We start from the raw sequence: 26,637 nt of genomic DNA on the forward strand, positions 1-26,637 counted from the left end.
AAACTACAATCCAGCACTGATTGTAAGATATCTACCAATTTCATAAGCATTAAAATATGGGGAGAAGAAAAAAGAGCGAGACTTAGAATTGATGAAATAGGGTACGTCTTCTCTGAACCAGCATCTTCCAGTGGGAGCACTGAAGGAGACTTGTGGTTCTGGTGGTGTTCTGTGGAGAAGCTCAGGTCCTGACTACTTTCCCTCTGCTCCAGGGCATCGTTTTGGAGCTCCTGAAGGAGGCCATGGTGGCCAGCCTCGGCGACACTAAGGGCTTCCTGATTGACGGCTACCCTCGAGAAGTGAAGCAAGGGCAAGAGTTCGGACGCAGGGTGAGCTGTTGTTATAGGGATCATCCCAGGAAAAAAACATGGGACATCACTGTGGTCAGGAAATAACCTTTTTGATAGACAAGGAAAGTATTGTCCTCATGTTAAAGGTGGTAAATTAAGCCCAGAGAGACTTAATGACTTGCCCGCTGGTGACAATTTACTGGTAAGTGACAACTGCCGGTAGGACTAAGATTTGGGGGGACCCATCTGCATCCACCTCTGAACGCCACAGCATTGGTTACGGTGAATGGTGCTTGTGTAGCTCCTGGGTGTAGCTTGCCCTCCTCCAGAGTCACTGTTTCATATAACTCACATCATGGCCATCACCGTGGGGAGTGGTTTCTCACTTTGCCTTGTAGCTACCATCTAAGTATTAAAAAGTCGATTGCTCGATTTACTCATCATTTCTTACTATAACCAGAGTCAAAAGTTTTCTAGGTCTAATTGGCAAGAGTGGGCCCTGGACCTACACAGGCTGTCCTTTGGCTCCAGACCCCCAATTAACAATGTGGGAGCAGGCAGTGAGAAGTGAATTTGTGTAGCAGTGTGGCATTTCCAGGCAGATCTTGGGAGGAGGAAGAGGGACACTCATATGCTAAAATTATTATGTTTTTTTTTTTTCAGAGGTTTTTGCTATAGGGCACATGCACTCACCAAAAAGAGAGAGACAAAGCGAGAAATCATCCCCCAGGGGGATGACCATGCCACAATCCCTTCTCCTCCATTCTCCTCTCAGAATTTTGGTCACACACGCACACGTGCCTGGCATTAGTTTAAGCCACTGCGTCTGGGACTCAAAACACAGTCAACGACATGGGAGTCCAGTGACATAGCCATTACGCCAACTTCTAGTCCCTATATGCTAGAATTCTAATGAGCTTCAAGAGTGCAATTCTCAAGGACCAGCCCCATAGTGCAGCACATTGAGAGCCAAATCCCACATGACCCACCGTGGTTCAAATTCCAACCCTGGCAGCTTGAAAAACATGACAGATATGTGTGCATGCATGCCCAAAATCCTGACAGGATGGAGGAACTGAGGAAAAATGATTACGGCATGACCACACCCCATCGGAAAGTTATCTCTCTCTCAATCTCTCTAACCAGTACACGTGTACTCTGACAATTAAAAAAAAAAAAAAAAAAAAAGGAAAGAAAGAAAGAAAACAAAGGGACCAGGAGGTGGTATGGTGGTTAAGGTACTGAACTCTCATATGGCTTACAGCAGTCTGAGTCCTGGACCTAGCAGTTTGAAAACCACATCAGGCATGTGTACATGTTTGCCTAAAGTCTCAGGAGGAGAATGGAGGAAGCCTGTTCAAGCCTGTGAGTGGTCTCAGTCTGCCTACAGAAATCTCACCAGCTTTTCTGTGTCACAGAGATGCATGTGCCCATGCACAGGGCACTACAAGGGCACTTCAAAAGTTCATGAAAGGACCGGTGGGTGGTGTGGTGGTTAAGGCACTGGACTCCCACATGGCTGACCAGTTCAAATTCTGGACCTGGCCACTTGCTTTCTCACTCTCACTCTCTTTCTGTTTCTCTCTCATCAAATTAAAAATAATAATAAATAAAGTTAAGTAAATCTCTTTTTTTAAGTTCATAAAAATGAAATTAAAGTATCTTTGTTTTTACTGCAAAAAATCGGAAACCTATACATAGTATTTTCATAGTATGCATTTTCTGTAAACTTTTTGAAGACTCCTGGTTTGTGTGGATTTCTATAACTTTCCTATCTTCTGATCCCAAAGCTAGTTTTCTTCCCTTATTGAATTGACCATCTGTGCCTTCAGTATCCAACCTGGTATATTGGGGAAGAAAAGGGTGTGTGTGTGTGTGTGTGTGTGTGTGTGAGAGAGAGAGAGCGAGAGAGAGAGAGAGAGAGAGGGAGGGAGGGAGAGAGAGAGAGAGAGAGAGAAAGAGAGGGAGAGAAGTGAGAAACAGAAGGAATATGAGGGAGAAAAGGGGGTTCTGACCACCTCCCCAGTTAAGAACCCTTGACAACAGTGACTTTGGTGTTAGCCGGCCTATCTCAAACCCTGGCTTAGAAACTCACCAAGTTGTTTATGTTTGCAGATCAGTTTCTTCTTCTACGAGGTATAGGTTGAAAATACCTCAGTGGAGGAGATTTGGTGGAATCCTCAAAAAGCACCTTTACATTTTATAAGCCTGTGTATATTTTCCATAAATTGTTACAGGTTTTAAAAAGTACGTGCATTTTTCTGACTAGAGAAATAAAAATCATATAAGTAAGAAGCAGTACACAAAAGCATAAAACAAAGACTGGCGAGTCATCCCGAGACAATGTCTGTTAACATTTAAGGTATGTTCTTCCAGTCTTCAGCTTGCCCATTTTTATATGTTGGCTGTCAGAAAAGTCATGATGCATTTTTGCGTAGAAAGACATAGAAAAAAAAAATACGTCATGACTTTTCTGACAACCCAGTAGTTAAAATCACAAAATGTGAAAATGATAACTGTTATTTCTGAGCATTTAGAATGTGCAAGGAACTCGACTGGATGCTTTACATACATCATTTGATTCATCTATACAGTCCTGTTCAGCCGGTGTTATTATCCCCGTTTTTTCAGTTACTATCATCCCAGTGAGGGCCAAGTGCCTAGCCTGGCTCTCTAGTGTGAAACTGAAACACTTCCCTGTATACCCCTAACTAAACGTGTTCCACAACAGCCGGGCTAAACACATACTAACAAAACTAAAATACACGGACTTGCCCTTGGTTTTCCCCTCCCAGGAGAATCTTAGCTGAAATGCTACCCTTAGCCAAAATACGCATGTAATTTCCCTGGACGTGTGAGCAATGGCGTTACTATCTCTGCCTGACTACCCTGAGCTCTCTCACAACGCTTATCATTGACAGATTTGTGTTTTTGTTTATAAATGCCCCGAATGAGCTGTTAACACAGAAAGGTTATGGTCTGGCCACGGGAACATCGCATTGGTGTGATCTAGTTGTTTGGAATTGTGAGGAGTCTTGGGACTACTTGCGGTTTTCCATTTGAGATGTTTCTGCTCTCCTGTGACTTCTGGTTTGCTGCAAGACTTCTAGCTGCTTACGTAATGGTGTTGTGGGGGGCAGAGGTGTGAGGCCGATTAGTGGTGTTATTCGGGTCCTGTGCTCAGGATCGCTGGAACCATCCAGATATCCTCCTCCGCGGAGGTCCTCGGAGGGCTATACCTGAGTGAGAGTGAATGAGAAGTAGGTGTGCCACTTCATTGTCAGCCGGGGCCCTCATCTCCTGGCTAAGATGCTGGAGCATGGACTTAGGCTAAAAGCCTGAGTGGAGTCTCTAATTCTTACTAACCTCAAATCTGACCCGAAGGGAACTTTTTAGCTTAAGGGATAAACACATTACAAGGTCCACAGCAAATAATATTAGCACCCATTTATGTCATGTTTGCAACGGGTCAGACACCTTACATGTATTAACTTATTTAACCCTCACAGTAGCCCTAGGAGGTAGAAACTGTTGTTATCCTCATGGTTAAATGAGGAAACTGAAGCACACAGAGAACAGGATGGCAATAATTCTGAAAAAGAGAGAGTTCCTGACTGGCGTGCATAGTCCCTGCCCACCGGTTATCATGGCCTAGTGCATGTTCTGACTAGAAGGAGACTAAGGTTGGGGTCAGAAGAGAGCAGGGTAGAACGATTGCCCCATGTCCGCAGGTGCTGACCTCCCCACAGTGGTGGGCGGTTCTGTGCTCTGAGAGCTGCAAGGATGAGGGCAGATTCCAACTAGTGACCCTTGCCCTCAGCATGGTACCATTCTAGCTTATGGTATCTCAACAGCTTGTGAAGACAATTCTGCCCTGTAAGAGGTCCCTGAATACCAAAGGCCATGAAGAACCCAATGGCGGCCGAATTCCAGCAGGGTGGTGCTGGGGCAGGCCGTGGTCCTGAGTCTCTGTGATTCATTTAGACAAGGGCCGATTCTATGTCTTACTCACTTGATGTTTGAGGCTAACCAGAGGCCAGGATAAAAGGGCAGAAGGGAGCCAGAGAGATCATCTAAGAGACTTCCTAGAGACACATATCAAAGGGTTGGAGAGGCACAGAATATAAACGGTATTTCATTCAAATATTTCAAAAAGTTTTATGTGTTGAGAACATCAGTGGTTCAGGACACTTCCTGGACCTGGAATGGCTGCTTGGTAGAGTTTTGTGTAGGAAGAGAGCACTGATTTGGGCAAAGATAGATTGGGTCCAACCTCATAGTTTTGACACAAGGGAAAGGCTGGGTAGAGCCCCTCCTCGAGCTGTTATGGTGTGAAGATCCACCTAGGGGTCTTGTTAAAGTGCAGGCCCTGGCTCAGTAGGTAGGTGTTGCACTGGAGACTCTGCTTTTCTAACAAGCTCTCAAGTGATAAGCTGCTGGTCCACAGACCGGACCACACTTTGGAAATCCATGTGGAAGACAAAGCTACCTCTCTGCCCTGTGTTTATTTTGGTCTAGAAGGTCATTTGCTTCCAGCTCCTGCTCAGATACACATTATCTGTTTGTACCTGAATGAGGCACTGAATTATATTTCCTGTCCTCAAGTGTAGCCTGAAAATGACTCATGCAGCCCTAACCAGAAATTGTTTCACAGAACTGTGACCAGACCGTCAGCTGCCGCCCAAGCTCGCCCTCTGCTGGTGAAAAACATCATTTTCTCAAACCTTCCATCCTCCTCCCCCTTTCTTTTGCTCAAATGCTCATTTATTTTCCTTCTGATTAATAAAAACAGGGAAGCATGACATATTTCAGAGGTTCATTTTACCCTTCTTATTTTGGGAGAATTTTTACAGTTTCTTTCTTTTTTCTTTTAACATGTCTTTTGAGAATTATTTTAGTTATGGGACTGGCAGGTGGCGTGATGGTTAAGGGTGCTGGACTCTCACATGGTCGACTGCAGTTCGAGACCCAGACCTGGCGGCTTGCTTTCTCACTTTTCCTCTCTCTCCTTCTCTATGTCCTTGTCTGGTCAAATTAAAGATAAATAAATAAATAAAGTTAAATAAAATAATTATTTTAAAAACTAATTAATTATGGGACCAACAGTTAGCATAATGGCTATGTTGCTGGACTTCCATGTAGTGGACCTTGGTTCAAGTCCCAGACCCGGTGGCTTAAACGCAGGTCGGGCACATGTGCATGCATGCCCAAGATCCCGAGAGGATAATGGAGGAGAAGGGATTGTGGCATGGCCTTCCCCCCTGGGGGGTGATTTCTCACTTTCTGTCTCTCTCTGTCTGGTGAGCACACACACCTTATAGCAAAAACCTCTAAAAAAATCATTCATTCATTCACTTAATTTAATTAAACAAAGTTCAATAAAAAATAATTCTTTAAACATAGAATTATTTTATTTAGCTTTATTTATTTTCATTTGACCAGAGATGGATAGAGTGAGTGTGAGAGAGAGAGCGCAAAAGTGAGAAAGCAAGCTGCCAGGTCTGGGACTCGAACTGCAGTTGGCCATACGAGACTTCAGCATCCTTAACCACCATGCCACCTGCTGGCCCCTACATTTTTTTTTTAAGAATTATTTTATTGAAATGTATTTATTTATTTATTTTAATTTGACCAGAGAGGGTCAGAGTCAGAGTGAAAGTGAAGTGAGAGAGAGAGAGAACGTGAGAAGGCAAGCCACCAGGTCCGAGACTTGAACCATAGTCAGCCATGTGGGAGTCCAGCGACCTTGACCACCACACCACCTGCCGGCCCCTACATTTGGTTTTTTAAAGTACATCCCTCAAAGGGAAGAGATGAGTGCTACACTTTCTAGCATGCATGTTTCTATATGTTGCCTGAACGTCCTCTCCCACCCTGACTTTGTTTTCATCCCATCCCTGGAGCTTTGGCAAATCTTCTTTTACTCACAACCTAAATGTGGCAAGGTCAGGACGCAACAGTGGCTTCTTTTGATCTAGGGTTGGGTTGGTAGTGGAAGTAAAGAAGGTATCTTCCAGAGATACCAGGGACTAAAAGAACAGTTAGGAAAAGGATAGAGAGATGAGGAGAGGAATGAAGAGGAATGTCACAGATCATATCACCATCATTTATTTGTTAACACACTCCTTAGTCACCTACTGTGTGCAAGACTTGGGACCAGCAGTGGAGAATTCCTAACTACTGCACACAGAGCTAACAGAAGAAATGAGGAAAATAACTAATACTTTTGAATGTTTGCTATCTTCTAAGCAGCACACTTACCTTATTTAATTTTATTTGACCCTGTGATTATCCTCATTGTACAAATGAGAAAACCAAAGTACAGAGAAGTTGGACGACAGTTGAGTTAATGAGGAGATCAGGTGGATTACAAATTTGTGCCATCTTTCATGGTTCAGGAGGCTGATAGGCTCTGCTGCTGTTCTTCCCCCTGGGGTCCCGTCTGCAGTTGCAGTCAGTGTACACGCTTGTAACTGGGGCTGGGAGTCTCTGTCCCCGTGGCATTGCCATGTGCCTGTCTTGGGCTTTCTCACAGCTTGGCAGTCTCAAGGGAGTCGGACATCTTAGATGGTAACTAAATGTTCCACAAAACCAGGCAGAAACTGCCCAATTCTTTAAATTCCTTATTCTCTGAAAGCATATGGCATTGTGGCCACTAGATTTTTGGTAAAATAAAAAACTGTTACAAGTCAGTTCACACTCAAGGAGGTGGTGGATCAGGCTGTAGGCCTCAGTGGGGGAGTAATTTACAAAGAAAGCAAGTTAAGGAACTGAGAAAGTCCGCCTTGGAGACCAGGCGTCACACCAGGATTGGACCCTAGGAGCCTGCCTCCAGTCTTTGTGCATCCACCATTATGCTGTATCCACCGCACAGAATCCAGACTTAGCCACAGTATGCACTGGTGGCTGGTGTTGGGTGCAGTGGTGTTACTTAGGCACAGTGGTTAGTTAGCTCCGCCTCAGTGGGTCAGGGGAGCTTCACACGGGAGGAAACGCCACCACACAGCACTCTCTTAGAGCAGAGCTTAGATGGGGACTGCCTTGTGTATCAGTGGGCAGCACATAATCCCAGCATTATGTGAGGTCCCTACAGTCCCAGCTGTGCCACAGTGTCATTCTGGGACCTTCAGAGGACTCAGAAGCCAAGACAGGACATAACTGGGGACCCCAGGCCTCATCAGAACGTCAGCAGAGTGGACTTTCTGACCATGTGGTACTCCACCCTGTCTGTCCCCCAGATCGGAGACCCACACCTGGTCATCTGCATGGACTGCTCAGCAGACACCATGACCAGCCGCCTCCTGCAAAGGAGCCAGAGTCACAAGCACGCTGATGTCGCCACCAAGACCATTGCCAAGCGCCTGGAAACCTACTACCGTGCGTCCATCCCTGTGGTGGCTTACTACGAGACGAAAACGCAGCTGCGGAAGGTGAGCCTTGCCACCCTCCGCTCTCAGATGAGCCACCTCCCTTTCCTTTTCCAGTAACGGAGGAGGAACTATCAGCGTTTCAGTTAAGCGATCTGGAAACTAGAGGTGCATGCGGCTCCAGGATTTGGGCCAAAACATGAGTCCCTTACTCTCTTCACATTTGTCTCAATCAAAATTAAGTATTTGTCATTATGTGGATCCTAAGAAGTTGGCCATAGGGCCAGCTAGTGGTGTGGCATTTAAGGTGCTGGGTCCCACAGAGCCAATTGTGTACTTTGAGTCCTAGACCCAACAACTTGAAAATCACCGCAGGTGCTTGTGCATGTGTGCCAAAAATCCTGAGAGGAGGGACCAGCAGATGGCGTAATGGCTACGTCGCTGGACTCCCGTGTAGTCGACCACAGTTTGAGTCCTGGATCCGGTGGCTTAAACTCACGCCAGGTGTGTGTGCGTGTGTGCCCAAGATCCTGAGAGGAGAATGGAGGAGAGGGGATTGCAGCATGACCATCCCCCCCCCCCCGGGGGGATGATTTCTCACTTTTTGTCTCTCTGTCTCTTTCTGGCGAGCACACACACCCTATAGCAAAAACCTCTCTGAAAAATAATCCCAAGAGGAGAATGGAGGATAAGAGATTGCCATGTGGTCATTCCCCCAGGGGCTGATTTCTCACTTTCTGTCTTTCTTTTTCTCTGTTTCTGCAGCAAGCACAAATGCCCTATGGCCAATTAAAAATAAATAAATAAATACATAAATAAAACCATATAAATTTCATAGATACTGCTATCGTTGCTGAAAACAACTCCTTTTCCAGAGAGAGAGAGAGAAGGATGTGGGGAAGAAGAGAGAGAAGGGAGAAACAAGTAAGGGAAGAGGAGAGGAGGCCTGGATTCTGCCACTGACTTTCTAGGCATGCAGACCTCAGCTGCACAGAATGATGTAAAATCTTCTAGATCTAGCATTTAATGCCTCTGAATCTCCAGACTTTTTTACAGTTGATCATTGCATTTGGCACCTTTGCCTCAATGTCTTACAAGAACTGATGTTCTGGGGGAAAGCAGCATTTGAGGCCAGGAGAACAAGTAATGCAGTGAAACAATGAAGATGCTGTGGAGGGACCAGCAGTTAGTGTAATGGCTATGTCGCTGGACTCCCACGTAGTCGACCGCAGTTCGCGTCCCGGACCCAGTGGCTTAAACTCACACCGGGCGCATGTGCGTGCGTGCCCAAGATCCCGAGAGGAGAATGGAGGAGAAGGGATTGTGGTGCAGCCATCCCCCCGGGGGGGGATTTCTCGCTTTCTGTCTCTGTCTCTCTCTGTCTATCTCGTGAGCACACACGCCCTATAACCAAAACCTCTCAAAAAAAAAAAAAAAAAAGATACTGTGGAGAACCGAGTAGTATCAACTCCCCTGAGCTATAATCCATGCTGAGTCCTGATGAATTCCATGAATTTGGGAGAACTACTCAATCCTCGTTCTTTCGCTCATTTTGAGACAGCTGTATCGAGACCTGTGGTCTATCCAGCACTCCAGTGGTTTGCATGCAGATAGTGAGATGTGGTTCTCGCATCCCTGCGGCACTTAGGAGTCTGCACGGGAGATGCTCGCAGTGTGATCACGGTATGGGGCCAAAGTGAGCACAGAGATCCGAGGGGACCTTTCCTCCAGTGTTTGGAGAAAGGAAAGGTGTCCAGGAAGGTTACCCGAGAGGGACTAAACAGAGCTTTTAAGATGGGGGTGTGGATACTCCACACAAAAGAAGCCTGAGTGAAAAAAATCAGAAGGGCAAGAAATTCAGCATGGCTGTGACATAAAGTGCCAAGGAAAAGCAGGACAAGAAACGGGGATGAAGAGGTGGGCACGGACGAGATCAAGATGAACCTTATGTCAGAACACATAACTGGCATGTGGGTGATGGGAGCTACTGAAGGGGAAAGACATCACCAGGAGGTCAGTCCAGAGAGCTCATTCCATCAGCCTTGGGAGAGTAGTTCTCAAAAAGAAAAGGCTAGGAGACCACCAGGAGGCTGGGACAGACATCCGTAATAAAATTCTGAGGATCTGGGGCCGGCAGAAGGTGTGAGTTGTGGCGGTTGGGGGTGCTGGGCTTCCATATGGCTGACTGTGGTTCGAGTCCCAGACCTTGTGGCTTGCTTTCTCACTTTCTCTCTCTCTCTCTTTCTCTCTCTCTCGTCAAATTAAAGTAAATAAAGTTAAATAAAAATAATTCTTTAAAAAAAGAAAAAAGTCCCGAGGACCCAAGCCAGAGTAGGGAGAGCGAGGATCTACTGCCTGCTATTCATAGGATATCACAGGATGGGAAACATCAATCACAAAATAACAAACTTGGGGTAGGTGGCATGGTGGTTAAGGCACTGGACTCCCACATGGCTGACCATTGTTTGAGTCCCAGACCTGATGGCTTACTTTCTCACTTTCCCTCTCTCTTTCTCCCTGTCTCTCTCTGATGAGTGCACATGTCGAATAGCAAAATTAAATAACAATAGTAATCATTCTTTTAAAAAACTTGTCTCTGGGATAGCTACATCTATTGGATTGTTGGAAAAGTCATGATGTATTTTAAATATTTAGCATATTTAAATATTTGCCATATTTTAAATATGTCATGACTCTTTTCCAATGACCCTGTATTCCTTGGGAAAAACCATTCATAGGGAATTCTTACCACATGAATCTATTATTTATTTTCCAGAAAGCCAAGGAGTCCTGGGTACAAAAGTCTAAAAGGTACCTCTGGTATCTCTTGATTTAACTTAGAAATATCAAATAAGTGGCATGAGAGTCATCATCTCCAACTTCTGTACCCACGGCAGACATTGCTAATTCATTGCAGCACTGTTTCCTACAGTACCCAGAGGAGGCCTGAGAATGTTTGTCAACACACCTCTCCAGGCAGCTACTTCAGTTCATAGAACTTGATGTGTAAAATGAAACCTATTTGCTGTGTTTTGTTTAACCTCTGGCTGCCATATAAAATACTTACATCTCGGGCCAGCGGATGGCATGGTGGTGAAGGGTGCTGGACTCCCATAACCGTGGTTCAAGTCCCGGACCTGGCAGCTTGCTTTCTCACTTTTCTCTTTCTCTCTCTCAGTCTTTCTCTCTTTCTTGCTCTGCCCCTCTCTGGTCTAATTAAAATATAATAAATAAATAAAGTTAAATAACATAAAAAATTTTTTAAAAAGAAATACTTACATCTTTAAAACTAAGCAAACATGGGGCCAGCAGGTTTAATGGTAGTTGAGGCACTAGATTTCCACACGGCCGACCGCAATTTGAGTCCCTGACCAGGTGGCTTGCTTTCTCACTTTCTCTCTGTCTGTCTCTCTCTCTCTCAGTATCTCTCTCTGGTCAGACTAAAAAATAACAATAATAAATAAATTTTTAAGATAAAATAAAAATAAACAAAAATTTATTATATAAGAGCAAGTACTTAAGAATTTGGGTTGCAAAAGCCTTTCCCCATTTAGATAGTCCAGCGTTTCACCTTTTGTGCAGTCTGGAACACACATGGAAATTGTCCAGATGCAAAGAAATTCCTTCCACTTACAACATTTGTAAAGGTTGGGGCCTAGATGGTGGCATACTGGTAAGACTTGATGCGTGGCCCTCCTGGTGGCATAGTCTGTAGCATAGTGGACTGCAGTGCTGGAAGCCACATGCTGACTGGGTTTGGATCCACAGGTCCTAAAGGCCCACCAGGAGTACATGTTCCAGAAGCTGAGGAGCTGGAGGGCTGGGAAAAGGAGATTGCTGTGTGATGAGACCCTGTTGAGGGTGCTTCTCTCTCCCTCATGCATGCACTATTATTTAAAAAAAAAAAAAAAAAAGAACCCTCTGTGGGACTGACCCACATGGGAAGGTTCCAGATTCATGTCTAGAAACCTCCCTGAGTACACCAGGCATACCTGTGCCCATGATCCTGGATTGACTAGAGCTGAGGGTGAACCGTAGCATCAAGATTCAGGGGTGCTTGTCTTTCTGTCTCTTCTCTCTGTCTCTCTTGCTCATAGAAAAAATACATAAGCTTTAAAGAAAAAAAAAAGTTAAAAAAAAAAGCAATTTGTGGGCGCAGCATATGGCATAATGGTTACATTGCTGGACTTCCACATAGTTGACCACAGTTCAAGTCCTAGACCCGGCAGCTTAAAACACATGCCGGGTGCATATGTGTGCCTGCCCAAATCCCAAGAGAAGAGTTGGAGGAGAAGGGATTGCGGCGTGGCCATCCTCCCTGGGGATGATTTCTCACTTTCTGTCTCTCTGTCTCCCACTGCCTCTCTGGTGAGTGCATGCACCCTATAGCAGAAATCTGTCTAAAAACCAATGTGTAAAGGTGGAAAATCCCTAAGTATGGAGTTTAACCACTTTCAGTGACAGATAATCCCTTTTATTTCTCTCTGTTATTCTAACCAGAATTCTACAAACTCAAAAATGATTGGCACTAGATTCTGGGCTCACAGCTTTCTCAGATAAACCTGAGCTCTGGAATCCTCTTCAGAACCCCATAAGTTCGAGGCACAGGAAGTTCCGGTCTCAGCCTACTTTGCGTGTGAAGATGCTGGCAGCGGGATTCGTGATGAAGGAACGTTTATGATCTACTTTGCTAATATTTAAAACCGCTCCAGCCAGACTGCAGAGCAGACTGGGCTCTGGCCCTCAGGGCTCCCACAGGGGCTCCCACAGGGCCTCCAGGGGAAGCTCTTTCACCCGTGGCTCCGACCAGCTGCAGAGATAAGCAGGGATACCCCCACATCTTCCCAGCACCTGACCCTCCTCTGCACCACACACACACACACACACACACACACACACACACACACACACACACACACACACACACACACACACACACACACACACACACACACACACACACACACACACACACACACACACACACACACACACACACACACACACACACACACACACACACACACACACACACACACACACACACACACACACACACACACTCACACACACACAGTGGAGAGACAGTGAGTACCAGAAGGTAAGAATTGTCAAGTGAGAGTGCCTGGGGGCTGGGGTTTGGGTGTTGGGGGGTTGGACTAGGGCTTCAGAGGCAGGACTGAGAAGAGGGGAGAGGATGGGTATTTGTCCTGGAGAGGGAGAAAGCCTCTGTCCCCCTTCCTGTTCTCGGGTTTCTGGACTTTTGCCCTGACTTCTGGCATCAGCTTGTTTGCCTTCCCCTCGCCCCCCTCCCCCCACAAAACACACGGTTTCTATTTTTCAAAAACAACTTTTATTGTTTGTTTGCTGTGATTTCCAAGCCAACCTGGGCAACATAACGAGACCCTGTCTCTATTTTTAAAAAATGAAAAAAATGCAAATGAGACAAATCAGCTTAATGAGATGTATTTAGAAACTAGAGCCATGAGGTCCAACAGGGCTGAAATAGTGCACAGCGCCCCCGTGCAGCTCTGCCAGGCCTTGCAGCCAGGCCCACGTCAAACCCATCAGCCAGAGCCCCGTCCACCGCAAGTGTCAGCCTGCGTGGCCACAGGTAACCAAAGAAACGGCAACAACCTGTCACACAAAGTCATTTTAAAAGCAAAGCACAATTTATACAGCAACTGCCTTGTTCTTTTTGTCCTTATTATGCCGTCATTTCATAATAAAGTTAGAACTCCTTATAATATTCACCAAGGAATAGAAGTATATATGGTACAAATATATTCCACAACTTTCTATGTATCTCTGTCTCATTAAACCAAGCTTGATTCAGCTCCTGAGAAAGAATTTAAACAGAACCTTTCTCCATTCCACCCCTTCCTCGGGCCACTTGGGGCACATACTATTAATCAGCCATGGCATTTCCTTCCTTCCAAGTCTAGGTGCAGCCTCAGAAGTTTACTTTTTTCTTTTTTCAGGTTTTCCCATAGGGTATGTACACTCACTGGAGAGAGACAGAAAGGGAAAATGAGAAATCACCCCTCGGGGGGTTGGCCACTCTGCAAGCTCTTCTCCTCCATTTTCCTCTTGGGATTTGGGGCACGCATGCATCGTGCTCAGTGTGATTTTCAAACTGCCAGGTCAGGGACTGGAGCTGTGGTCGGCTGTGTGGGAGTTTAGCACCTTAGCCACCACGCCACTTGCTGGCCCCACCTCAAAAGCTGTCTTAACACAGCAGTACAGATAGTCACACCCTAGTAACTAACATTCATCCACAGGAGGAAGCTTTGTTCCAAGTCGAGAGACTCTGGTTAAATAAATGACAGAAACGGAGCATGGAGGGGTGAAAAGCACAATTACCGGCCAAAGGCTTTCTGGTGGAGGTATCAGAGATCCCCCGGCTCCGCCTTGTGAACTTGGGTGAGGCATTTCGCTGACCATCCTCTCAGGGCCTCTTCCGAAAATAAAGTGGGTGGGCAGAACGCGATCCCCTGGATTCTCCAAGTCTATCACTCTACGATTCTCGGGGAATTAATCTAGTATAAAAGTAACATCTATGTTTAGAAATTAGAGAAAACCAGGAGGTTCTCGCCGATCGGAGGCAAACATTCTACAGTATCCCCCCAGTCTTTCTGCTAGGAAACTTTAAAACGTGGTTGCCATTAGAGGTAACACTGATCCGGACTCCTTGGTGCAGGAGACAGGCACCGACTCCAAATGCCTTCATCTGAAACATGGGACTTACTTATAAGCTTACGTGACCCAAGGCGAAAAGAAGGCCCAAGAAGGCTGCAGGCCCAGGCACCAAGAGGTCCCCACCCTCCCCATTGCTTCGCAAACCTGTCTTTCCCTTCTTCCTAGGCCAGCATTTCTTTTCCAGGCCCACAGGCCAGAATGTGGCCACCTGACAGCTCCCACTTTCGCATGTTAGAGCACCAGTCTCTGATTCCCACTTCCAAATGCCTAAGAGACATTTTCGGCTGTTTGGCTTTGCTCAGAATCTACGTGGTCCTCTTAGCCATGGGCAGGCAGGTGGGGTCACCTGGGGTCTTTCCATTTGCTTGGTGGCTATGTTATGGAGTGCATGCAGGGTGCAGGCTGTTCTCAGGAAGCCAGACAGACCAGGTCCCTCACTGAAGAGAGAAAAGCAGGAGACAAGAGCCTAAAGCAACTGCTGATACCTTCTGTGAATGAAACAGGGAGTTGCTGGCAGTGGGTATTTCAGGGGGTTTTGCTGAGGAGGCAGCCCCCCTCCCCCCACAAAACACACGGTTTCTATTTTTCAAAAACAACTTTTATTGTTTGTTTGCTGTGATTTCCAAGCCAACCTGGGCAACATAACGAGACCCTGTCTCTATTTTTAAAAAATGAAAAAAATGCAAATGAGACAAATCAGCTTAATGAGATGTATTTAGAAACTAGAGCCATGAGGTCCAACAGGGCTGAAATAGTGCACAGCGCCCCCGTGCAGCTCTGCCAGGCCTTGCAGCCAGGCCCACGTCAAACCCATCAGCCAGAGCCCCGTCCACCGCAAGTGTCAGCCTGCGTGGCCACAGGTAACCAAAGAAACGGCAACAACCTGTCACACAAAGTCATTTTAAAAGCAAAGCACAATTTATACAGCAACTGCCTTGTTCTTTTTGTCCTTATTATGCCGTCATTTCATAATAAAGTTAGAACTCCTTATAATATTCACCAAGGAATAGAAGTATATATGGTACAAATATATTCCACAACTTTCTATGTATCTCTGTCTCATTAAACCAAGCTTGATTCAGCTCCTGAGAAAGAATTTAAACAGAACCTTTCTCCATTCCACCCCTTCCTCGGGCCACTTGGGGCACATACTATTAATCAGCCATGGCATTTCCTTCCTTCCAAGTCTAGGTGCAGCCTCAGAAGTTTACTTTTTTCTTTTTTCAGGTTTTCCCATAGGGTATGTACACTCACTGGAGAGAGACAGAAAGGGAAAATGAGAAATCACCCCTCGGGGGGTTGGCCACTCTGCAAGCTCTTCTCCTCCATTTTCCTCTTGGGATTTGGGGCACGCATGCATCGTGCTCAGTGTGATTTTCAAACTGCCAGGTCAGGGACTGGAGCTGTGGTCGGCTGTGTGGGAGTTTAGCACCTTAGCCACCACGCCACTTGCTGGCCCCACCTCAAAAGCTGTCTTAACACAGCAGTACAGATAGTCACACCCTAGTAACTAACATTCATCCACAGGAGGAAGCTTTGTTCCAGGTCGAGAGACTCTGTGGTTAAATAAATGACAGAAACGGAGCATGGAGGGGTGAAAAGCACGATTACCGGCCAAAGGCTTTCTGGTGGAGGTATCAGAGATCCCCCGGCTCCGCCTTGTGAACTTGGGTGAGGCATTTCGCTGACCATCCTCTCAGGGCCTCTTCCGAAAATAAAGTGGGTGGGCAGAACGCTATCCCCTGGATTCTCCAAGTCTATCACTCTACGATTCTCGGGGAAAAAATCTAGTATAAAAGTAACATCCATGTTTAGAAATTAGAGAAAACCAGGAGGTTCTCGCCGATCGGAGGCAAACATTCTACAGTATCCCCCCAGTCTTTCTGCTAGGAAACTTTAAAACGTGGTTGCCATTAGAGGTAACACTGATCCGGACTCCTTGGTGCAGGAGACAGGCACCGACTCCAAATGCCTTCATCTGAAACATGGGACTTACTTATAAGCTTACGTGACCCAAGGCGAAAAGAAGGCCCAAGAAGGCTGCAGGCCCAGGCACCAAGAGGTCCCCACCCTCCCCATTGCTTCGCAAACCTGTCTTTCCCTTCTTCCTAGGCCAGCATTTCTTTTCCAGGCCCACAGGCCAGAATGTGGCCACCTGACAGCTCCCACTTTCGCATGTTAGAGCACCAGTCTCTGATTCCCACTTCCAAATGCCTAAGAGACATTTTCGGCTGTTTGGCTTTGCTCAGAATCTACGTGGTCCTCTTAGCCATGGGCAGGCAGGTGGGGTCACCTGGGGTCTTTCCATTTGCTTGGTGGCTATGTTATGGAGTGCATGCAGGGTGCAGGCTGTTCTCAGGAAGCCAGACAGACCAGGTCCCTCACTGAAGAGAGAAAAGCAGGAGACAAGAGCCTAAAGCAACTGCTGATACCTTCTGTGAATGAAACAGGGAGTTGCTGGCAGTGGGTATTTCAGGGGGTTTTGCTGAGGAGGCAGCATTTGAATTAAGACCCGACTCACATAAACACAGCTGTCTGGGACTCTTTCCTGTAAATAAGTGGGGGGACAGGAATCTCCAGAAGAGAAGGACTTCTTTTGAACTGAGAGAAACCACAGAACTAGCTACCTCAAGTGGCACACGTAGAATTGCATAAACTGATATTTAAAGCCTCTGTTTTTCCTAGGTATACAAGTAATAACTATACATTGTTTTAAAAAGAAACAAAGTAAAAGCACCAGCAGTTAGCGTAATGGCTATGTCGCTGGACTCCCATGTAGTCAACGGCAGTTCGGACCCTGGACCCGGTGGCTTAAAACTCACGCCAGGCACGTGTGCATGCGCGCCCAAGATCCCGAGAGGAGAATGGAGGAGAAGGGATTGCGGCGTGACCATCCCCCCTCGGGGATGATTTCTCGCTTTCTGTCTCTCTGTCTCTCTCTGTCTGGCAAGTGCACGCACCCTATAGCAAAACCTCTAAAAAAAAAAAAAAAAGAAAAGAAAAGAAAAGAAAAGAAAGAAACAAAGTAGAACCCTTAAGGATATAAACATAAAAATTAAAATTATCTAGAATTCTTTTTTTATTTAATTTGATTTATTTTTATTTACTTTTTTTTCTTTTAGAAATTCTTGCTGTAGGGTACATGTACTCATCAGAGAGACAATGAGGAATCACCTACCAGGGGGGATGGCCACATCACCATCCTTTCTCCCGGCTTCTGGGCACACACGCACACACACACACACACATACACACACATGCCTAACATGAATTTCAAACTGCTAGGTCCAGGACTGGAACAGCAGTCAGAGACGTGGAAGTCCAGCACCTTAACCACCACACCACCTGCTGGTCCTATTATTATTTTTTTAATTTGACCAGAGAGAGACAGAGAAAGGGAAAGTGAGAAAGCAAGCCACCAGCCCCAGGACTTGAACCACAGTTAGCCATGTGGGAGTCTAGCTCCTTATCCACCACATCATCTGCCAGCCCCATCTAGAATTCTTATACCCAAAGAGAAGCACTAATGAGCATTTTGATAGATGGTGTTATATTTGTTTTTCTACATTTTTTACATACATTTTACTCATGGAATAATTAGCCCAGAAACACCCCAGGTCAGAGATAAAGAAGGCCTAATAAAAAATATCTATCTCTGAGTTATTTATTTTTCTTAGTAAATTGTTTTAAATAAAAAGGTCAATGACCAATTAAGCATGAGTTTCACAGGTGCAGAAAATCAAGTTCCTTGGCAACTCTGCCTTCATAAGGAAGAAAGTGGGCCTTCTGCTCAGCAGTCCTGCTACAGAGTCCCAACTTCATAAATAGTGTAGCCCTTTTCAGTAAGTACCCGTTATTGTTCTGGGCAGTCTTCAAACCCAACAGGAGACCCCTGTGTACTGAAGGATGTGAATGAGAAAGGCAGTTTCTGCATGACGGTGAAAGGAGCAAGGGCAGAAGGTACTGTAACGTCAGATCTCAAGTCCCAGCTGCAAAATCCACCCGACAACTCATAACTGACTGGATTTCTAAGTCTAGGGTCTAACACAAGTGAAAAAAAAATTGCTTTTATGCCTTGAGTTCCCTGAACTAAGTTATTTAATTAGGTTCTTGGCAAGAAATTTGGGACACCAGTTTGTGAAGATAAACTCTTTTTGGGGACCAGCAGATGGCATAATGGTTATGTCACTGGACTCCCACATAGTCGATTGCAGTTAGAGTCCCAGGACCCAGCAACTTAAAACTCATGCCGGGCGTGTATACGTACATGCCCAAGATCCTGAGAAGAGAATGGAAGAGAAGGGATTATGATATGGCCATCCACCCTCGGGGCGGGGGGAGCTGATTTCTCACTTTCTCTCTCTCTCCAGTGAGTGCACATGCCCTATAGCAAAAAAACATCTCTTAAATAAATAAATAAATAAAGGCAAACATGAACCTCAGATAGCTCAGGAGCTGTGGAATAGCTCTGATTTTTTGGTAGAATTTACAAGTCCAAAGCTTTCTGATCAAGCTTGCACTGTAACCTCGTACTTCTCTGTCAAAGATCTCGCCTTGCTGGTGTCTAGGTGTCTGCAATTTCTGCCTGAAGTAAGTATCCGTAGGGTGTTGGAATTTTTATGTTGCTAATGTCACTTGTAGAAGTGGCAATGACAATTTTATGGTGAGTTCTATGCAGAGGAACTTGATTGAGGCCCAGAGGTCCAGCCACTAGTAGTGAGCCACTGTCTGTTGCTTCAGGAAAACCTCTGTCTTGCCTCTGAGATGTCCCGTGAGGTGGATCAGAACAGCCCCAGGAGTGGTACCAGTTTTCCGAGGTCTTCTGTCTTCCCGAGTCACTGAATAATGTGCCCTTTGCCTCTTTCTGTAAATGTTCCCTGGAAACCTCGATTTCACATTTATTCACCTCTGTTTTAACTATCTATGATTGTGTAGCAAACTAAACCCAAAATTTAGTAAACATGAAATGACGGTCTATATTTGATACTCACGGCTCCGGTGCATTAGGAATTTGGAAAAAAGCCGGCTGTGGTGGCTCTTCTCTGCTCCTTGGTGTGACTGGAATGGCTGGGAGGACTCAAAGGCTGGGGCTGGCATGGCTACTTCAAATGTTTTCTTCATTTGCATGTCTGGTGACTGAGCTGGGATGGCTTAGCTGTCCCCGAGCACCTACGTGTGACTTCTCTAGAGTGGACTGTGCTTCTCACGACACCACCCATGGGTTCCAAAGGTGGAGCCCCAGGGAGAGCATACCCTGGTATGTTCCAGGAGACCAAGCCAGGAGCTACAGGCTTCCTCTGACCTAGCCAGGATGTCACACAGCGTGGCTTCTCCTGCACTCCATGGTTACAAGCGAGTCACGGAGGCCAATCCAGGCCCAGGGAGAGATCATGCTTCTTCTCTTTATGGGCAGCAAGGTCACGTTAAGAAGAGTATGTGGAAAAAAAATGGGGTGGGCAGGTGGCGTGGTGGTTAGGGCGCTGGACTCCCACGTGGCTGACCATGGTTCAAGTCCCAGACCTGGCAGCTTGCTTTCTCACTTTCTTTCTCTCTCTCTCTCTCTCGTTCTGTTCCCCTCCAGTCAAATTAAATAAATCAATCAATAAAGTTTTTTTTTTTTAAAGAAGAGTATATGGGGGGCCAGCAGGTGATATAGTAGTTAAGGCACTGGACCCCCACATGGCCAACTGTGGTACAAGTCCCAGACCTGACGGCTTGCTTTCTCGCTTTTCCTCTCTCTCTCATTCTCTCTCTCTCTATCTCATCAAATTAATGTAAATAAGTAAATAAATAAATGAAGTTAAAATAATTCTTAAAAAAAAAAATAAAGAGTATGTGGGGTGGGAGTTACAAAGCAGCCATCTTTGGAAACTGTAATTCGCTACACCCTCCAATTTAGAGGTGCAGGTGGAGGGGAACCCTCCAGACCCAGTGCTGTCTGCACACAGGGTTGCCTTCTGTTCCCTGGCATGCCGGTGGCATTCAGCCCTGGTTACACAAATCTCAGGAGGTAGATCGGTTGCACGGCTCCTCCTGCAGGCTCTGTGTCTGTGGAACTGCAGGCCTGAGGTGTGACGAGCAGAACCCTGGCCACCCTGCCGTGCGCCTGCTCCCAGGGCTCGTCCTGTTTGCCCTGCCATATCTGGATTGTCCTTCAAGCTTGGGATGGATGCCCTCTCCCTTCTCAGTTATTCTTCTGGTAATTACAGTCATTTTTAAAAATTAATTCCTTATTTATTTTTATTTATTTTTTAAAGTTTGCTATAGGGCACATATGCTTACCAGAAAGAGAGAAAGAGGGAAAGCAAGAAAGGAAGCCACCGAATTCAGGACTCCAACCATGATCAGCCATGTGGGGAGTCCAGGCCTCAACAACCACGCCACCTGCTGGCCCTGGTAATTACAATCTTATATTGGATCTAGAAAAAGAGATACTGGTCCGACAAAAGGAGACAAGTTCTCAACTTCAAGTCACGGTCACTTAGGTCCAGCCTTGGTGACACAGGTGGGAGGGCACTGCTGGGCAGTGGTGTGGCCACATGGGTGGCCCGGGTTTGGTTCCCAGCTCAACCTTGAACAGGCCAGGTCTGCATTCCTAGCTAGCTAGGAGGCTGTAGCAGGAGGATTATGATGCAGTCATACTGTCAAAAATAGCTCTCCTTGGGACCAGCAGATGCCATAGTGGTTCCGTATATGGACTTCCCCATGGCCGACCGTGGTTCGAGTCCCAGACCCGGTGGCTTCGAAATCATGCCAGGCGTGGGTGCATGCCCAAGATCCCAGGAGGAAAATGGAAGGGGATTCTAGCGTGGCCATCTCCCTTGTGGGGGAGATTTCTCACATTCCCTCTTTCTGTCTCATATCTCTCAGGGGAGTGCACACACCCTATAGCAAAACTCTCTCTAAAATTAAAAAAAAAAAAATACCTTGCCTTCCTTTGTGTATGTTCTCTCTCTCTCTCATTACAAAAAGAAAAAGGGGTCCCTTAGCAAAGTACAGATGCCCGTTTTCTGGTCATCTTGTGTGTCAGGGACAGATTGTGGAGTACAGTTTCAGTGGCAATAGGAAATAATCCTAGTTTTCAGAATACCTGTGGTTGCTATTTGTGGGTCTTTGCAGTTATTTTAGTAGAAAGCTAAGAGGCTGTCAGGGAGGCTGGCGAGGTCCCACACAAAGCGGAGGTGGGGGAGACGTTTCCCTGAGAGTCTCTGAGGGTCGAACAGGCGAGGACGAGGAGAGCAGTAGTAGGTGACTCCATGGTCCTCACTGCATTAGGACTGCCCCGTGTTCCCGCTGGTGGCTGCGGTTAGATTTCAAAGGTGTTTTGTTTTTCAAATCCTTTTGAAAAACTTTAGATCCAGCACGATATTCTTTGCACCCTGTAGTCCTGTTGAAATGAGCCGTGCTGGCGACATGCCGTATCCTCCCAAAATAGCAGGCAGAGACAATTCCAGGCCTTTGTACTTCTCGGTCTGCATTCTGGATTTTTTGCCTCTGTGGTGGTTTAATCACACGGCAGGTCTGTCTTTGCCCATCTCAGGGCAGCCCCTTCACTGGAATCCACTTTAACTCAAAACTTCTCAAGGAGGTACTAGCAGCAGAAAATTGGGGCTCCCGTGTAAGGTCCTTGGCATGATCAGCAGTCATTAATTGAGACCCTCTGGTGCCCAGGGCATGGTGCTTAATTAATGCTGGGCATTCGGGGGAGAAAAACATAGAACACAGCACCCGCAGCGAGGTGGTGAGAGCAGCGGCAGCATTACAGAACATTCCAGGTCTCGGGGGCACAGAGTGCAGGCGCTGGGGAGGCACGTAAAGGCCTCAGAGAGGAGAGGACATTGAGCTGGGTCCTGAGGGTGGGTAACGAGCTCACGCCAGGTGGAGGAGAGGAAGCAAGTGAGAGCCCAGTGATGCCAGCACAGAGGAGCGCAAGCAGCGCCGGGTTAGCCACGAGCTAGATTAGGGGCCAGATGGTGGTGCCGCCGTGAAACACGATGCTCTGCTAGACAGTCCCACACCAGAATGTCCCCAGTTCAAGTCCAGAAACTTCCCCTAGTACACCAGACAAGCTCGCCCATGACCCAGGGCTGGCTGAGAGTGGATGGCAGCGTCGAGACCCTGTTGGGAGTGCTGCTTCTCTCGCTCTCTCTCATGCACTGAATAAATGGGTAAATAAGCAGCATTCAGGAAGACTGTGCAGGGCCTTAAATGCATTCATTCACTCATCCTTCATTAAGCACATGTGTTAGACTGGCACTGTCCAGCAAAAACAGAACATGAGTTACATATGTAATTTGAATTTTTCTAATAGTCATACAAACAAAAAAGTAAAAGAAAATATATCCTAAGTATTAGCATTTCGATGTATAATCAATATAAAAATTATTAATAAAATATTTTTAATTTTTCTTCTTTTTTTCAGAGAAATATTTTTGTTATAGAGTACATGTTCTCACTGGAGAGACAGAGAGAGAAAGTGAGAAATCAGTCCCCAAACTGGGTGGCTATGCTGCAATCCCTTCTCCTCCATTCTTCTTCCAAGATTTTGGGTACGCACGCACATGCACCCAGCATGCATTTTTTTTTCTTTTCTTTTCTTTTTTTGGGGGGAGAGGTTTTTGCTATAGGGCATGTGCTCTCACCAGAAAGAGAGACAGAAAGCAAGAAATCACCCCGCAGGGGGGATGGTCACGCTGCAATCCCTTCTCCTCCATTCTCCTCTCCGGATCTTGGGCACGCACACCGTCCCGGGATTGGGTTCAGCCATTGGGTCCGGGACTTGGACCAAGGTTAACTACATGGGAGTCCAGCTACATAGCCATTATGTCATCTGCCAGTCCTCAGCATGCATTTCAAGCCACTGGTTTTAGAACTCAAACCACAGTAGGCCATGTAGGAGTCTAGCACCTTAACCACTATGCCATCTGCTGGCCCCTTACCTTACATTCTTCATTTTTAAACTACATTTTTAAAATCTGGTTATATACATCTCAATTCACATGCTAAATTTTCATCAGAAATACTAGAACTGTATTTATATCTCCTAAAATTTACCATTGGTAGATTTCACATACTCTAATCATTTCAAAATCATTTTTTATCTTTCTAATGACTGTCAAATCATTTTAAATTTTAGACTAATGTTTAGTATTAAAAAATTCAGCTCCCCAGGACCAGCAGATGGTGTAATGGTTATGTAGTTGACCACAGTTTGAGTCCCAGACCCGGCGGCTTAAAACTCAAATCAGGAATGTGTGCATGCATGCCCAAAATCCTGAGAGAATGGAGGAGATGGGATTGTGGCATGGCCATCCACCCTGGCGAGGGTGGGTAATTTCTCTCTTTTTTTTTTTTTCTTTTTTTCTGGAGAGATTTTCACTGTAGGACGCGTGTGCTCGCCAGACAGACAGAGAGAGACATAGAGACAGAAAGCGAGAAATCACCCCCCAGGGGGGAGGGTCACGCCGCAATCCCTTCTCCTCCATTCTCCTCTCGGGATCTTGGGCACGCACGCACACGCGCCCGGCGTGAGTTTTAAGCCACCGGGTCCGGGACACGAACCGCGGTCGACTACGTGGGAGTCCAGCGACATAGCCATTACGCTAACTGCTGGTTCCCGGGTGGGTAATTTCTCAATTTCTGTCTGTTTCTGTCTCTCCAGCAAGCACACGCTCCCTATAGCAAAAATCTCTTTTTAAAAATTGGCTCCTGAGGCCACCAGGTGACATGGTGGTTCAGGCACTAAACTCCCACATAGCAGACTGCAGTTCAAGTCCTGGATCTGGCAGCTTCAAAAGCACACCTAGCACTGTGCGTGTGTGCCCAAAATTCCAAGAGGAGCATGCAAAAGAAAGGACTGTAGAGTGGCCATCCCCTCTGGGAGGTGATTTCTTTCTTTCTCTCTGTCTCTCTAGTGAACACACATGCCCTGTGACAAAAATCTAAAATTAAATTAAAAAATAAAAATTCAGTTCCTGGGACAGCAGGTAGAGTGGAGGTTAAGGCTGCTGGATCTCACATGACTAATTGCGCAGGTCAGGCCCAGCAGCTTGAAAATCATGCTTGTGTGCGAGCCCATGATCCCAGGAGGAGCACGGAGGAGAAGAGATTTTGGCATGGCCACCTCCCCAGGGATAATTTCTCACTTTCCCTCTCACTGTCTCTGTCTCTCCCTCTTTGGAGAGCACACATCCCTAAGGCAAAAACCTCAAAACAAATCTAAAAAGATAATGAAGAGGAAGATGGTGGCACATAAACAAGACTCCTAACCTGCTCTGTGACAGCTTGGGTTAGTCCCTGAAGCCCACAGTGCCAGGGCGTGGAAAATAGAAATGGAACTCCAGCAGTGTTTTGAAGAGGGTGCGGAACATGCAGGAAAAACAGAAGTACACGCAGGCGGTGTTTGAACCAGCTGCTTAATGACTTACAAGTTCACAGAACTAAAGAGAAAGAATAGACGAAACATGTCATTCCCAAGGCAGAGTAACGGCTTCCTTAAGTTAGCCATCTGTCCTGCCGACTGCTGGGAGAAGTACTGTCACTGAAGGTGGCTCTTCCTTGTTGTTTTTTAATTTTTTTTTTTTAAGTTTAGTTATTTATTTCTTCCATGAGCCAGAGAGGAGGAGAGAGGAGACAGAGAGACAGCACCCCCAAAAGGATCTTGACACCACAGTCCACCCCCGGTTTCAGCCAGCCCCGCATCGTGGGTACACAGAGGACTAGCCTACTCAGGAGGGCCTCTGGACCTGAACCTGGAACCTTCCCACATGAGTCAGCCTTGCAGAGCAGGGCATCCTACTGCCATACCAGCGTCCCACTCCCTATTTTTCCTTTGAAGAGTTGGGTGAAAACTCAAAAACTATGCCTTGTGTACTTTTACCTTTTTTTAAAATGTTTAAAATTTATTTTAAATTTTATTTATCATTACTTTTTAAATTGAACAGAGAGAGAAAGGGAACGTGAGAAAGCAAGCCGTCAGATCCAGGACTCAAACGGTGGTCAGCCAGGCCAGGTGGGAGTTCAGCACCTTAACCACCACGCCACCTGCTGGTCCCTCTTTTACCTTCTTAATAAAATAACCTTTTCTACACTGACCAGGGAATCACCTACTGCAGGATTTTGTAACAAGTCTTAGAATAAAAAGGGTCCATTTTTAAAATCAGAAACTACATACTTAGTTTTTAATTAAGTTAAATACACCAAAACCTCATACTTTTCCATCCGACATGTTGATTCAGAATCAGAGATCTTTTGAGGAAAGGCTATCTGAAAGTTAGTGTTGACGATTCATGGGAAAAGAGGGTTGTTGTAAATGAGTATCACAAACGTTGATTGTAGAGCAAACACATCCTGCGCCGGACGACATGCTATGTTCGAGTTTGCATAGTTGCTAAGAAAGTCACACAACACAGTCAGCGTGCTAATTACCCAGGAGCCTGTGTTCATGGAGGGCAGTGAACATCAGCACCGTGGAGACCAGCAGATGGCGTAATGGCTACCGCCCTGGACTCTCACATGGCCGAGTCCTGAGAGAATGGAGGAGAAAAGATTGCGGCATGGCCGTCCCCCCAGGGGGTAATTTCTTGCTCTCTCTCTCTCTTTCTCCACCATGTACACATGCCCTATAGCAAAATTCTCTCTGAAAAAAAAAAAAGGGTGGGGAGAACCTACTTTGAGATTTGGGAAAAGTCAAGGTAACCCTGGAGACCGAGGGAGACATTTGGAAAATAGCCAGAAGGCTTTGGTCCCACCCACTTCAGCCAGGCCTACTTCTCCTATAAGAGAAAAGAAGCGCCTTCTTGCCCCTAAAATCTTATTGTGGGGCCGGCAGGTGGAGTGGTGGTAAGGCACTGCACTTCCACGCCGACTGCAGTTCACCCCAGACCTGGCAGTTTGCCGTCTCACTTTCCCTCTCTCTGCCTCTCTCTGGTGAGCACATGTGCTCAATAGCAAATTTTAAAAATAATAATAAATAAAATTAAATTCTTTAAAACAAACAAAAAAAAAACAACAAATAGAATCACAGCAGCCCTCCCAATATCTTTCTCTGTCACAGCTTCGTCCCCGGAAAGAAGTAACCACTGTCCTCATTTTTATAATAATCATTTCCTTAGTTCTCAGTATTATTATTATTTTTTTTTTGAGAGGTTTCTACTATATGGCACGCACGCTCTCCAGAAAGACAGAAAGCGAGAAATTACCCCCCGGGGGCGTGGCCACACTGCAATCCCTTATCCTCCATTCTCCTCTTGGGATCTTGGGCACACACACACATGCTCGGT

The 26,637-nt window shown here is 46.1% G+C and overlaps 1 protein-coding gene across 2 annotated transcripts in view; it reads left to right on the forward strand.

Annotated features, from left to right (window-relative positions):
- AK5 (adenylate kinase 5) overlaps window positions 1-26,637 on the forward strand; it is a 271,423-nt gene that overhangs the window by 240,406 nt on the left and 4,380 nt on the right. For both annotated transcript variants that reach the window (XM_006146062.3, XM_014586854.2), the window contains exons 12-13: window positions 213-329; window positions 7,529-7,720. In XM_006146062.3, coding sequence (XP_006146124.1) covers window positions 213-329; window positions 7,529-7,720 — 309 coding nt within the window. The remainder of the gene's footprint in view (window positions 1-212; window positions 330-7,528; window positions 7,721-26,637) is intronic.

Source organism: Tupaia chinensis, unplaced genomic scaffold, assembly GCF_000334495.1.
Source record: "Tupaia chinensis unplaced genomic scaffold, TupChi_1.0 Scaffold000164_1, whole genome shotgun sequence".
In the NCBI taxonomy this organism is placed as follows: Eukaryota; Metazoa; Chordata; class Mammalia; order Scandentia; family Tupaiidae; genus Tupaia; species Tupaia belangeri.